This window comes from Amblyomma mixtum, chromosome 6, assembly GCF_055824585.1.
Source record: "Amblyomma mixtum isolate Tamu chromosome 6, ASM5582458v1, whole genome shotgun sequence".
Taxonomy (NCBI): Eukaryota; Metazoa; Arthropoda; class Arachnida; order Ixodida; family Ixodidae; genus Amblyomma; species Amblyomma mixtum.
In genome coordinates, this window is record NC_143017.1 from 20,484,612 (window position 1) to 20,500,625 (window position 16,014).

A 16,014-nucleotide genomic window follows, 5' to 3' on the forward strand; every position below is an offset into this window, starting at 1 on the left:
TCTGCTTGGAGCGCTCAGCTCTCTTGTGGCGGTCCTCGGACGGCGTGCGCCCACTGGGATGCATAAGTTTGCTACCATGACTTGTAATACAGCGTACAACCTGCAATAATAGTACGGACGTGGGTTCCAGAGCCGCAGACTGAAATCAGACCCTCGCTTAAGTGCTCGAAAGCGAAACGAAACATCTTAAGAAAACAGAAATAAACGAAATTATGGGCGGAACTGTATAACCAGTCCTGTGGTGCGGCCTGATCACGGTGACCAAAACCGACAACGCACTCCCTCACCAGAACAGGATTTGGCCCCCCTGGTGCAGTACTTGGCCACAATCTTCTATGAACAACCCAATTAACCCTCGGTCCTCAGTCCCCAGTGGCTGCGGAGCAACTGACCACGGCGGTGGTCAGTCCTGTGATGTAGCGGAGGGTGCTAAGAATCTGTGGCTCCGGACAGGCCGCCGTTGGAAACTGAACCAGGCAGCGTTTAACGCTAGAGCCTTATCCAGTGAGGCTAGCCTAGCAGTGCTGTTCGACGAGCTAGTGGGTATTAAATGGGATGTCATAGGACTTAGTGAGGTTAGCAGGACAGGTGACGCGTATACAGTACTAAAGGACGGGCACATACTGTGCTATCGCGGATTAGCCGATAGACGAGTATTAGGTGTGAGATTTCTGATTAATCAGGATATAGCTGGAAACGTAGAGGAGCTCTATAATATTAATGAGAGCAAATGCAGGAATACCAGGGGAGAGTTATTAGTAGAGTTCGCAGATAGTAACTTACGCACCATAAATAGCTTATTCCGCAAACGAGTGGGCAGGAACTGGAAATGGAAGAGCTCCAATGATGAGACTAAAAATGAAATAGATTTCGTACTATCCTCTCACACTGGCATCTTGCTGGATGTGGAGATGCTTGGAAAGATGCATTGCAGCGACCACAGAATCGTTAGGTTTCGAATTAGCCTTGGTTTGAAGAAGGAACGTGATAACCCTTAGCGAAGAGGATGTGCTTAAAATGCATTTCAAACATATTGTATTAATTTCATATTTATTTCGCTTTTTCCCCCTATGCATAAACTGCAATACGAATGCTTTCTAACTATACTACGAATAATACTTTGAACTTTCTTCAAAATACGTGAAAAGTACATTTTTGCCCGCTCAGCATATTTATAATGCACTGAAAATATACTAAAACAATACATTACATACATTAGATTGCATTAAAAATACACTAAAAATATACATTCAATACATTAAAAATATATTCACTTCGGCTTAAAAAAGGTCTACTAGTCGGCTTCACAGAATGAGACTCGTCTATGCTTCAACTGAAGAACAACCAGGGTGGAAATTTGGGCAAGTCGGTATTGATCCATAACATAAGAGTAGCGCAAAACCAGGACGACGGACAAAAGGGGAGAGAACACACACAACAACACAGGCGCTACCTGTGTTGTGGGTGTGTGTTCTCTCCCCTTTTGTCCGTCGTCCTGGTTTTGCGCTACTCTTATGTTATGGACCTGAAGAACAAATTGTACAAGCGCAGTTATCATCAATCACGATGTACATGAGATTATAAGGTCACGTGACGGCATGGGAACGGCAAAGATACCTACACAGGAAATCATGACGGAAGTGCCGCAAGAAATACCAAATGCTCCAACAAGCGCCATACATGGCTTGCCTTATAGATACCCACAGTGTGCGACGCACTATCTCCCCCGGTGAGGCGTTTTTTACGCAGACTGCGCAAAAATTTTGCGCAAAAATTATCCCAGAAGTGCTCTACTGGCCGCGTTCGAATCGGGAGGTGACCTAGAACAGAATTGCTAGTCGAAACTTGCGTCAGACACAGGTGAGGAGTGGAACTGTCAACCAACAGATACACGGGCGTCTAAGGGAGCCGGTCGGCCTTGCCGGTCGTGGTCCTTTTTGCTGGCATATTCGAGTCCGGAAATACCCAAGGCGCCTTTGCCGGTATCATGCTATCACGTTCTCCGATGTAGTGTAAATAAGTGGTGATTACCTTCCTGCTAGAAGTTACCATAAACGAAAGGACTTCAGAACAGAAAAGGCTTAGGCAGGTTGGTATAGCGCGGGAACAACGTAGGCGTTCTCGTCCCGTCTCGTCTTTGTCCTGCGGTGTTCCCGCGCTATGATTACTGCGTTGCAACGAAAGGACGACAGGAAAGGAAGAGTTTTCACTGTTCCCTGAAATGCCATTTCGAGCTCTAGATTGTTCCACGGTAGCTTGAAGTGTAATGGAAATATGTTTACGCGGACTGCCCATTTGTTAGAATTTAAGTATACTTGGACGGATTAATCGCTTATTTACGAAAGTACACTTTAAATACATTGCCAACACCAAAATGAAATTTCCCGAAACTCGATTTCAAGAATTAGGTTGTTCAACGGGCAGCTTGAAGTGTACTGCAAATATGCTAAGGCGGTCTGCCAATTTGCTAGAATTTAAGTATTCTTTGGGCAAATTAATTGTGCATTTACGGAAGTACACTTCAAATACGTTGACAACATGCAAATTCCATTTCCCGAAACGCGATTTCGAGCACTCGACTGTTCAATGGCAGCTAGAAGTGTGCTGCAAATACGTTTAAAAGGACTGCCCGTTTGTTAGAATTGAAGTATACTTCGGATCAATTAATTTCATATTTGCGAAAGTACACTTTTAATACATTGACAAGATGCTAAAACTGCATACATATACGTTTGCAAAGACTGCCCGTTTTTTAGAATTGAAATATACTTTGGATGAATTAATTTCATATTTCCGAAAATACACTTTTAATACACTGGCAAGATGCTAAAACTGCATACATGTTTTTTCACGTATTTGAAGAGTACTCGAAGTATGCTTTAAGTAAGGTATTTTTGGCATATTTTAAGCATATATTTCGAATACCAAGCATGAACTTTCAGAAACGTATTTCGTACATATTTTAGTGCATTCATGAATACAAAATATGTTTAAAATACAATTTAAATAGCCCACCGTATATTCCAAACGTATTAGTTTTTGCTAAGTGTCGAAACTGGTGAAGAGGAAACGCATTAACGAGTTGGCGGTAAGAGGCAAACTACAGGAATTCATGATTTCGCTACAGAAAATATATTCAGCTTTAAGTGAGGCAGACGATCTTAATGTTCAAAAAATGGACGATAATAAGACGCTATCATTACGGCTTGTTCCGTAGAAGTAGGCTGTAGGATGATTCGGCAGGCTATCTCAGGACACAAAAGATCATGAAACGTCAAAGCATGAGGGCGTCTATCTCTACAGACAGACTACAACTAGCAGAGATATCGAAGTTGATGAATAACAGCAAGGTAGCCGACATAAGAATGTTTAATGTGGAGAAAATCGAGTGCGTTCTAAAGAACGGAAGTAGCCTAAAAGCGGTGAAGAGGAAACTAGGCATAGGCAAAAACCAGATGTATGCCAAGGTGTATGCCAAGAGACAAGGAGGGCAAAGTCATTAGTAATATGGATAAGATAGCTAAAGTAGCCGAATAGTTCTACACAAAACTGTTGTAGCTAAAGTAATCAGAAGGTTAATGAGAGAGGCAGTAGCGCACAGCAATGCGTCATTCCGTCGGTAACGAAACAGGTAGTAGCCGTAAAGAAAGCCTTGGGAGCCATGCAAAGGGGAAAAGCAGCTGTCGAGTATTGGTAACAGTCGATCTGTTGAAGAATGGAGGGGAGATAGTGCTAGAAAAACTAGCCACCCGGCATACCCAATACCTTATGACCCAGCGTACCCAATTGGGCTCCTACGGAGTTGCACGAAAACGGCTCTACCCCCCCAGCACGTCCAACGACCACCTCCTCATCCTCGGGCTCCAAATCACCTTTGAGGAACTCACAGAAGCCTCCTTTACTGCACCCGTATCCCGTTTGTCCAACTCAGAGGCTGGCCGCATTCTCTTGTGCGAATTAAGCCCTACCTAAATTACATACCCTACCGAAAGGGTCCCCCTTTCTTCTATCCTGCGCTCTAACCTAAACGTGCCCCCCCCCCCCCCCCTCTCCCCAAGAATCATGCACCCTGAGCGAGACAGGGACCGCAGAGTACCAAGTGCTCAGGCCCTGCACGAACAGTATTGCGAGGACCATGACGTGGTCTACGTCGAAGCAGCGGAATATACGTCAGGCTGGAATATGGCCCTGGCGGTAGCCTACAATCAAGCAAAGCTTCTGTGATTTCCAGCTCGATCATCACGAATTCCGCTGGAGAGGCAGAAGAGGTAGCCATCGCACTTGTTCTCATCTCTACATCTGCAACCACTGTTTATGCAGGGTTCAGGCCCTGCACAAACAGTATTGGGAGAACCATGACGTGGTCTACGTCGAAGCAGCGGAATATACGTCAGGCTTCCATATGGCCCTGGCGGTAGCGTACAATCAAGCAAAGCTTCTGTGACTTCCAGCTCGATCATCACGAATTCCACCAGAGAGGCAGAAGAGGCTGCCATCGCAGTTGTTCTCATCTCTACATCTGCAACCACATCTATCTCCGCCGCCGCGGTGGCTCAGTGGCTATGGTGCTCGGCTGCTGGCCCGAAAGACGCGGGTTCGATCCCGGCCGCGGCGGCTGAATTTCTTTGGAGGAGAAATTCGAGGCCCGTGTACTGTGCGATGTCAATGCACGTTAAAGAACCCCTGTTGGTTGAAATTTCCGGAGCCCTCCACTACGGCGTCTCTTATAGCCTTAGTCGCTTTGGGACGTTAAACCCCATAAACCAACCAACCAACATTTATCTCCGACTCCAAATCTGCCATTCTCAGCTATGCCAGTGGCCATATATCACGCGACGCTGCTCGCAGCTTAGGCGCCTCAATGTGGACGCCAGCACATGCTGACCTCCCTGGCAAAGAGGAAGCTCATTCCCTAGCCCGAGGCCTTGTATCCCAGGCAGAAGGAGTCGAGCTCCCTCTGAGTGCCGGGGAGCGCCTGCTTTCCTTCTGTGATATTCTACTCGTACTACCGGGACGAACGAAGGGAATACGCACCCCAAGCTTCATTCCTCACCATATCGCAGGCCACAAACTCGGACTGCTCCATACCCCAAACTACTACATGCCCGATACCCTGGCCAATTGCCCTCCTCATGCTAACTTTGCGGCGAACCAAAATACTTCCAACACACCCTCCTCACATGCCCCGCCTTCACTCATCCCCCATCACCGACCGTGGCGCGGAGTCTTATTGAGGAGAGTCTTCTGACCAACACTTCTGCTGAACACCAACGCCGGATCACCCGTAGTGTTTTGAGAAGGATTGCGCTCCAAGAGCTATCCTTCGATTTATAAGGGTGTCTCCTCCCATTGAGGGGGCACCCAAGTGCCACGAAGGGGGCTTCGCCTCCGCCATTTATATCACTGGCAATAAAAGTTTCTACCGACACCAACTACAGCGCCTCTTTCTCTCTTTCTTTCACTCCCACCTACCTCAGTGTGCACCGAGAAGTGAGACAGTTACTGGTATAATTTTTTCCCTCAAAAACCACTAATTAACCTTCCTTTTTCCTTTTTTTAGAAATACGCCACATATGCCTAAACATGAACTGGAAAAAAAATTGTGAAAGTTTCTCATCCGCATTAGCCACTGTGCTATCCATACTGTTCGATATTCTTTAAGTGTAATTTAGAGCAACTCTACACAACCTTATAATGAAAATTTTGCTATTAAAATTATCGAATATCGGAAAGTAAACTTTCATTTGTCTCTTTTCGACAAGAGAGACTTCAAACCTGGCCCTCTTTTGTTCGAAAACTTCAATTCTGGAGTGTTAATTCTAGCTGTTTATGAAAATATTGCCTAAAATAAATACGCGGCGATTTGAGCAGAACAGTCATTGTGTCCAGTCAGGCGCACTACTGTGCTTCATTAACTTGCGCAAGAAAGTAAACGTGAATAGCGAGCTTCTGTCACAAGCGCGGACGGGTATCCTTCTTATGTTCCCACTTCGCCAGCAGCGTTATAAACTAGTTAGAATGCATGGGGATTAAGAATTTCTTTTACTTCACTGTAGCATCCTAAATTGATGTTTAGTATCTAAATGATGGACGGAAACAGGACACAAAATGACAGGAAAACTGCTAGTCCTAGTTTGCTCCCATTTAGGCGTGTTCGAGTTTACAGTGCAGGTCACGCACCGACCGCATTGAGCAGAACAGGTGAATTGACGCGAACAGCACTAGAACAAGTACGTGTAATACAATGCATTGCATCAACAACTCCTCATTAGGGGAACGTACAGGGGCGAGGTGGGTTTCACAAAAGCAACAACAAAAGTGAAGTTTTTGAGAAACTGTAGTTGCAAGTTTGCTGGCGCAGTCACAATCCTAACATTTCACTGGTGCATCGCCTTCAGCGGCTTTTCTTTCGAAATGCAGTGTGAAGACTTTCTTGGTGCACGTCTTCACATTACCTTCAACCCAAGAAGCTCTAATAACTACATCTGGGTGAAATAAGGCCTAACTGTAAGAGCGAATGGGCCTGGTTGGCTCTAATTTTAAATTTCTGCCACCGTTCTTGCGAGTGCGCCCTTTGGAGGATATGCTGTCTAAGAATTTTGGTAATTTTGAGACTAAACTTTGAAAATTAACTTTTTTGTTTTACTTTCCCTTGAGGGAAAAAATTGTTGAAAACGTGTTTAGTATCGGCCGAATATACAACAGAATAATATATACGCATGATACTGCAGCGCGCCGGTGGTTCCTCAGCACTAACACTGAGCACCGTACATATGTGTTGCCTGGGTGATTCGGTGAATGAGATTTCTTAACGAAGAAGAAAGAAACGAGCAAAAGACGGGTGAAAGGGGGAAGAAGACGCACCTCCATCGTTCAGGTTGAACGCCATGTTTGTGCGGCAGATTTTAGGTCTGCGGAAAGGATATCCTCATGAAGTACAAGCATCGCGTCAGAACCAACATTAATGATAGGTGGGGAGCTCGTCTTCACAGCGCTTGCAGATGAGCTGCATGCCTCGCCATTCTAGTGAGCTGTTATCCAGTGAAGAGTTGGTCATGTTCCAGCAATGGATGACGTAAACCTTCTACGTTTCCAGGGCTTTTTATGCGCTTACTGCGCAGAAACGCACCATTTTCGTTCGTCCCCGACGCTACAGGGTACTGTTTGCGAGAGTGCACAATCAAAACTATGCTTCAGTAGGCAATGGAGAAGAACGATTCAGTGCGCAGCTTTGTTTGGCAGCGCCGGAATCTATGTTCGACGTGTGAGACCGGCCGAACTCGAAGCACGCGTTGTAGACGATCTGATCGCTCCTTGGACCCTGCGCGAGGAACAAAAGCATTCTTAGTTTTTCTTAGGAACACCGGTTTAGTGGACATCCTTTGATAATCATGTGTGTTTTTGAGTGCGTCACTGTGGAGTATGCTTGATGTCACCTTTCTTTTTTCCCTTTTTCTCTCATTTTCACCCTCTTCTTTCACCCTCATCTGGAGTAGCATGCTAGGCGCATAACCAGGCAAACCTCTATTTTATTCATTAAAGTTTTCTCTCTCTCTCTCTCTCTCGCTCACACTGCGTGTTCAGTGCTGATGTACCAATCGTCTGCTGACCACGTCTGCTCTGTCCCATGCTGCTCTACCAATCGTCTGCTGACCACGTCTGCTCTGTCCCATGCTGCTCTATCAATCGTCTGCTGACCACGTCTGCTCTGTCCCATGCTGCTCAACCAATCGTCTGCTGGACGAGCAGACGATTGGTAGAGCAGCACTGGACGGAGCAGACGTGGGGGGCCAGTTTCTCGTCTCCGCGTGCAACTTTCCCGGCCGGTGCGCAGACGATGATGCCCTGTGTGCCGTTGTTCGCAGAGCGAGGCGGAGCTGTGCAGCGCGTGCGGCGAGCGCATCGCCGACCGGTTCCTGCTGCGGCTGAGCGACAGCTCGTGGCACGCGCGCTGCCTGCGCTGCTGCGTCTGCGGGGCCCCGCTGGACCGGCAGCCGTCGTGCTTCGTGCGCCACGGGAGCGTCTACTGCCGACACGACTACGTCCGGTGAGTGGACTGCCTCGTGTAGGGAGGGAAATGGCTGCTCGAATTACCCTCCCTACACTTATACTATCTGTCCATGGGCTTCTGTCGATAAGGTACAGCCTTTGCCAAAAGTAACCAGGCTGCATGGTTTGCTCCTCATCCGTATAGTAGACCCCTCACGGCTTCCCTGTAGACCAAAAAGTTCTTTGAAGGTGAGGACAGGGGTTCTTCAGAGATTTACAGCTTGAGGGCTGACGTAATAGCTTTAATATACGACTGAGAAGCAAACCCTGCAGCCTGGTTACTTTTGGCAAAGACTGTACATATATTTCCAATAGACGAGTCCGACAGATTATTAGTGTGTACACAATACAAATCCCACAGCCTAAAGACAATCTATCGATATGTGCCCATACACTTTTAGAAGACTTCTGTCTCTAGACAGTCCATGTACTATGGATCGGCAAAAGGAAACATGCGTAGGAAGGTCTAAACAAAGTATGTAGACCATTTTGATGAGGAAATAACGGTAACTGGAGGGCTTACCTTAAACGCCGTGAAGATCAAGTGCCCGCGCTAGGAAGAACTGGGGGCATTTAAGGTCAGTTCATTCCTGGTGTGATGGCGAGCTCAGTCAATGAAACACCGCATTGTCAGAATGCGAACTAAACACGTTCAAATCCCCAGCTGAGCACGCAACCGCGGCACAAGTTTGTTCGCATCCACCACAGTCACTCAGACGGACGCAGGTGGTGGTTTGTAAAAGAAAATAGCAACCAAAATGAAGAGAGCCAAAAAAATGTACGCCGATCGTGGAAACTGTCATTCACGTCTCGAACATCATCTGGCAGTGAAAATAGAAGGGAGAGCCGACATGACAAAAATAATATTGTCCAGCCCGCGCCCCTTAATTAAAGCACAATGTGCTAGCCGAGGTGACGTATGTTAGAATATGCTTTAAAAAGAAATAAAAATAAAAGTTTCCTGCCTGCACCGCCAGGTGGCACAACGGGCTAGCCGAGGTGACATATTAGGTTGGGGCTACCTAAAAAGAAATAAAAATAATTAGCCCCTGCCTGCAAGCCGAGGTGACAGACGGAACGGAATGAAGACGGAACAGAGCAATAATACCAGATAGAGTTTACTACTACGTACTAAATCGCACTTGCTCCGACACACGCGCAGAAGTAGGAGAGAAGCTTGGCGCGAGTATCACCGGCGCGCACCAATGCAAGCGCAGCGGCGCCTGGTTTTCTGTAGTGAGGTGTAACGTCCGATTATCAACAAAAGGCACTGAGCACACACAAACAAGTACAAAAAGAGTACACAGCAAGCGCAGACTCGCGAACGGTTCTTATCCGAAAGAAGACGCATCTTTTATGCCTTGAAACTGTCGTATCAGTGACTATGCGCAGTCCAAAAACCTGCCTTCTTTTTGATACAACTTGATTGATGGGCCTGAAAAACGCCGGAAAAAAGTAGGCGGAGCAACTAGCACTACCGCCGCCGCCGCGACTAGTCGGAGGTTAAAATGAGTCCTCCCTGTGGGCAAGCATCACCACGCTTCAGAGGCTGCCTCTGGGGCCTCTGGGAGCACGAGAACAGATCTTGCAGGAGGGACACGAGAAAAGAATTTGAGAGCGGCCACGGCTCAAGCAGCCGCGACTTGTGGTATTTCGTCGTTGCCTTCCCGCGTGGTCTTGCCGAGACTGTCTCCACACTCGACTAAGCAGCTTCCGCAGTGTTACTTAACTAACTTACGTGCTCCCAATAGCCTGTCATTCAGTAACAACTTGAGACCGCACGACAAGCCTTGCCTTCAGAGACGTTTACCACCTTTCGGGCCCAGGCCACCTAAATGATCACGAGAACAGCTGCTAACCGCATGCAGAAACCCATACAATACGAGCAGTCGTATGATGTCTAATTTGAACTCTGTACATATTGTTACGGGACGGCGGTCCCGCGCAGGAAAAAGCACAGAGAGACGCAGGAGACCCAAACACAACCGGCCGCGGCGGTTCTCTTTTCGTTCTCTACCTCTCGCGCTAGCGCCGCGCGCTCTCCCCTCGCGCTCGCCCCGCGCCTCTTCTTTATTTGTATAGCGCAGCGCGCTCTTGGTTAGCGTAGGTCGTATGCCGTTACATCTTTCCACCGGGGGGGGGGGGGGAAGGGGAAGATAGAACGCAGTTGGAACACCGCTGGTGTCCCTAGCGCGTGCTTCGCTTTGCAGGCGGCATCGAACTCGTCCCGATGAGCCCGGGCTGAGGTTCTTCGCACCGGCGGAGCTTGACGTGCGACGGCATTTGTATTAGCGTTTGCGGCTTCGTGTCAGCCCGCGGAAGCGCAGCGCCGCGCTTGCCCTCATCTAGTCGTCCTGTAGGCGATGGGGTGGCTTCGATGTGCCCAGTCGGGACGGGCACACCGCGGAACTTGGGATTGCGTTCACGGCACAGCGCTCCACTTATGGGGCGGCATTCCGGTAGGGAGGCCTGGTGCTGGTACGGGAGGGCGGCACTAGGGAGGACGTGGGAGCCAAGTCGGGATCACGGTGGGTGCCGGAGACATAGCGCTTCATGTTGGAGACATGTTCGGGAAAAATGTGGTGCACACCGCGTGGTCGAAGCTCGGGGAGGTCTTCTAGGGGGTACGTAACGGGGCCGAGCCGTGCAACGACACGGTAAGGGCCGCGGTATCGGGGCAACAGCTTTGCGGCACGGCCAGTCGCGCGGATGGTGCGGCGAACGAGGACCAAGTCACCGGACCGGAATGAGGGAAGTGGTGGTGCTGCAGCATTGGCCACTTGCGCACGCGCATGGGCCGTGAGAAGGTTGCGCTGAGCGTCGAGGCGGGCGGAACGAAGTCGTTGGGCGCAGTCAGTCGGTGACGCAGTAGGATGGCGAAGGCCCAACTGCGCGTCGAGAGGGATGGAGGGCGTTCTGCCATAGACGACTGAGAACGGCGTGACATGCGTTGTTTCTTGAGCCGCAGTGTTGAGTGCAAAAGCTGCAGTAGAAACAAAACGATCCCAGTTTGTGTGGGACGGAGCGACGTAGGAGGCGAGTATATCCGTAAGGGTGCGGTTGACACGCTCCACGAGGCCATTGCACTGGGGATGATTGACGGATGTAGTGGAATGCGCAATGCCGAAGGAGCGGAGGGCACGCTCAAATTCTTGGGGCATAAAGCAGCTCCCGCGGTCCGTGATGAGGCGTTGTGGCACACCATGCCGAAGAACAAGATGTTGTTCCACAAACAAGACGGCATGAGCGGACGACGTGTCGGGAACGGGCAGTGCTTCGACCCACTTGGAGAAGTAGTCGACCGCAACCAGAATATACCGGTTGCCGGCGCGTGTCTTCGGGAACGGGCCCAAATGATCCAGTCCAACCAGCTCGAAAGGTGAACTCGGCGGCGAAAACGCCTGCGGAGGTGGCTTGGTTACTCGTGTGGATGACTTCCTGAACTGGCACGTCTGGCAGGACGCCACGTGTTCCTTGACGTCTCTGGACATATTAGGCCACCAAAAGCGCTCCGACACTCGTGCGTAGGTTTTGCTGCGACCAAGGTGACCAGCCGTGGGAGCGTCGTGTAGGCCGCGCAAGATTTACGACCGCAGTGTTGCCGGCACCACTGGCAACCACACGGGTGGTCGACCACGGAGCCACTTCACATGACACAAGAGGTTATCCTTCATTTGATAGACCCGGCGCAGTTTGCGGAGACCTGCGCCGACGGCGATGCCAAGGGAGTGGATTATGGCAGCAACGTCGGGATCTTGCGCTTGCGCAGTCCTGAGGTCCGTCAAAGCCGTCACGGAACAAGGGTGGCGAGAAAAAAAAATCGGCATCCTGATGTGCAGAGCCGCGCCGATGCACTATGGTGAAATCATACTCTTGAAGTTGCAGGGACCAGCGTGCAATCTTGGCATTTAAGTGTTTGGCAGACTGCAGCCAAGTCGGAGCGCTATTGTCCGTGACGATGGTAAAGTGACGGCCGTACAAGTAGGGACGGAACTTCTCGACGGCCCAGACAACGGCGAGGCACTCGAGTTCTGAAGAGTGGCGGCGGCGCTCAACGTCAGAAAGCTGGCGGCTGGCATAAGCTAGGACTTTATGGTCACCAGACTCGTCTTCCTGCAGAAGGACAGCGCCGAGCCCATCTTGGCTGGCATCCGTGTGGAGGACGATGGGGGCCGACTCGTTGTAATGGGCCAACGTAGGAGGCTCGAGGAGGGTGTGCTTGACGTCAAGGAACGCGAGCTGTTGGGCCGGTGTCCAACTCCACGCTGCATTCTTCTTCAGTAGGGCGGTCAACGGAGCGCTTCGCTTGGCAAAGTTGGGTATAAAACGACGGAAGTACGAAGCAAATCCGAGGAAACTTTTGAGCTCCTTGGCAGTGGTGGGAGCTTCGTAAGCCGTAAGCGCTTTTAGCTTCTCCGGGTCGGGACGGATGCCATGCCGGCTCACAACGTGACCCAAGTACGTGACCTCTGCGAAACCGAAGAAACATTTCTTTGGTTTTAAGCGAAGCCCAGCAGAGGTAAGGGCTTCGAGGACGAGTTTGAGTCGCCTTTGGTGTTCATCAAACGTGGCCGCATAGACAATAACGTCATCCAGGTAGACCAGCGCCATAGTCCACTTCATATGGCCTAAGACGCGGTCCATGAGGCGCTGAAAGGTGGCTGGAGCATTTGAGAGACCGAACGGCATACGGTTGAACTGGTAGAGGCCTTCGGGAGTCACGAATGCCGTCTTTTCCACATCATCGGGGTGAACAGGCACCTGCCAGTAGCCCGAAAGCAGATCTAGGGTGGAAAAATAACTGGCCCCCTTCAGGCGGTCAAGTGCATCGTCGAGGCGGGGCAGCGGGTACACGTCGAGACGAGTGATAGCGTTCAACTTGCGGTAATCAACGCAGAAGCGGAGTGTTCCACCCTTCTTGCACACAAGGACGACAGGGGAGAACCAAGGGCTACAAGAATATGATGTCCAGAGCGTAAGCTTTTTTTCTTAATAAAAAGATGAACTTTTGGGTTGGTCTATGGGGTCCAAAGTCTTAAACCGACTGAGGCTATGAGAGGCGCCGTAGTGGAGGGCTCCGAATAATTTCGACCACCTTGGGTTCTTTAACGTGCACTCACATCGCACAGTACACGGACCTCTAGAGTTTCGCCTCCATCGGAATTCGCCGCGGCCGGGACGAACCCGCGTCTTTTGGGTCAGCAGCCGGACACCACAACCACTCATCCACCGCGGTGGCCAGAACACCAAGTTTTATTCAATAAAATCGCCATGCGCGACAGCAGCTCAGTCATTTCTTTCCTGAAACCAAACATCGAGTGTTTTTCCGTCTACCTGATTACATTTAGTTATTCATTTCAAAGGAAACAAAGATTTTGTTATTAGAAAAGCAGTTAAAATATATAGGCGAACTCTTACCGCCCCGTATGTGGGAGTTGTGTCGTCTGCACGGAAACGGGCTCTCTTGCATCGATGAACGCGTGTCGATGTTCCGAGTGTGTCCGGTGCAGTCTCAACCACCACTGTGGCCACAGCAACGAAGGAAAGACGGCACAGGAGCAATGCTGTTGTCTTCCAATCGTCTCGGGTTTCATTAAAGGGTAGGAGCAGACAGGACGGAAGACGATTCGTGCAGTCGCACTTTTTATTGAAATGAATCAACCAGTGTGCGCTGTCCTACCCACAATGAACCCGTACCAACTAGCCCAACTGTCCGTCCTGGCAAGCCTCCACACCAAAGGTACTCGCCGAGAGACACACACTGCGCCCGTTTTCTGCCAGTCAGGCATGGGGAAATTTAGTGTTGCTCCGGCACAAGGGAACCGCTGAGAGTGCGGTGGAAGAAACATCTGCGTCCGTCGGAAATATGCCCGGTGTTTTTGCACGCAGTGCTTTGGCCGTTAAGCAGGAGGCGAATTTAAGGCCTATTAAGGCGAAAGCCTTAATATGCCTTAAGGCTTATTAAGGCATATTAAGGCCTTAATATGTCTTAATAAGCCTAATATAATGCCTTAATAAGGCATAATGCCTTAATATGCCTTAATATGCCTTAATATGCCTTAATATGCCTTAATATGCCTAATATAATGCCTTAATATGCCTTAATAAGGCATATTAAGGCGAAAGCCTTAATATGCCTTATCGTTGTCGACAGAAGGTTGCCGACACAAGGTTGTCAGCAGAGTTGTCACGTTTTTCCAGTTAGACCAGAAAAAAAAAAAAGCCTTTCTGCACGATGGGATTCGAAGCACCGTCCTTCAGTTCCGCAGCCGAGCGTGCTAATGGCTACGCTACTTCCTGCCAACACATATGTGGTTCTCCTTGTCTGGGACGCTGTAGAGTGTTTGCAGAAAGGCGTCGAATCAGACGGATGCCTCCCAGACGCCCTCCAGTGTCTGCAGCATTTAAGATTCACAAACAATTGTGTACTTAATTAACATCTTAACCACAAATCAGTTACAGAAGCAGCCACACCGCGCTATAGGCTTTCGTCTCACCGCACTTTAGGTCAACAAAGTGCCCCCTCATTTTTTTTTTCGCCGCCCAGCAAGAAGGGAGAGACAACAGAGCCTGCCTCGCCCTTTCATGGAGCAGAACCTCAGTACAGGCAACGAGAGGTTGACCTCTCCTCACGTTCAACTTGCAAAAAACACACGCGCGGATTGTGTGTTGCCTGCTCCACAGGTTTAGGGCGAGATTGTATGCGCTGTGCCATGAAACCTCACGAAGACTTCACACAGGAGCTGCAGCATCAACCGCAACATGCCGAGCTCCGTTCATCGTGCATACTTGAACAGCCCAGTAAGTAGCTGAAAAAGTGCACCACATGTCCGGCTGGATTCCTGTGCAGTGTGCGCGACTTGCAGCTGTGCACTGGGGCGCACGCTTCGGAAAACTGCCGGGTGATGAATGTCTGAGGAGGGTGTGCGTGCACTCTTGCGTTCGCTTATCTCTGCGAGGCAGTTTTGCGCGCAAAGTTTAGGCCGCAGCGATGCGCTGGGCTGCGTCGCATGAGGCTTAGTGAACCTCTGTGGCCGTTTCATACGAGCGGATGAAACGCTTCGTCTTTTCCATGCGGCATATCAAGCATCAAATCCAACGTGGCGACGCATGGTCTATGAGACACCTTTGTGAAAGGCTGTGGATTAATTTAAACCACCAGGAGTTAATATCACTTGCATCTCGTCCACAATTGCGAGGCTATGTTTTTTCCGTAAGATTCATAACGATAAACTGCGCATTGAACTGCTCGTGGCACTTGTATATGGTGTATCATTGCGATTGAACGCCACCCATATGGCTTGCATGGTTCCATGTCGCACACCCCTACTTTTCCGGTTCATTCCATCCAAGCGCGTCAAAAAACAGGAGCCGCCTGCTCTCTTCTGTCGCCATTGTTGCTGACTTTTTACCATTTCGAAAAGCTGTGCGCAATTACCGGCCTATCTCTGTAGCACTGTCTTTTGTTTATGCACACTTTCGTGCGCTGTAATGTTATGTTCTGAGTAAAATGTAACCAACTCCCTCAACAACGCGTAGCTGCGGGACTTCTCTCGGTCGCTGCTGCGCCACACATAACGCGCAGTTCTTCGCAATGATAATATTTATAACAGTACTTTAATCATTTGACTGTAGCATATCACATTGCAGCCTGCTTAAGCCGAGCTTGTGAGCGGAACAGGGAAATGCAGTGAAAATCTGAATAACCTTATTAAACAAGCAGAACAAGGAACCACTTGGTATGCTACTTTCTGAGAAAGTAAAACAAAAACAGCCCTTAAAAAATTAACATTGACAGACAGCATAAAGTTTCATACAGCTTACTAACATTCACACACAACACCTCGCAGCAGCAAACATCTTGTGGATGCTGCGCAGATCACAAGTAACGGCCCAAAGCTGATGGCACAAGATGACTTGGCGGCACAGGTTTTTTGGAAAAGGCGCATTCGCCGGCTGATGAGG

At 49.4% G+C, this 16,014-nt stretch overlaps 1 protein-coding gene across 1 annotated transcript in view; it reads left to right on the plus strand.

The window, feature by feature from the left end:
- The window catches only part of Awh (LIM/homeobox protein arrowhead), a 179,178-nt gene that overhangs the window by 120,632 nt on the left and 42,532 nt on the right, over positions 1-16,014 (plus strand). Inside the window, exon 2 of the mRNA XM_089550308.1 lies at positions 7,866-8,047. Coding sequence (XP_089406434.1) covers positions 7,866-8,047 — 182 coding nt within the window. The remainder of the gene's footprint in view (positions 1-7,865; positions 8,048-16,014) is intronic.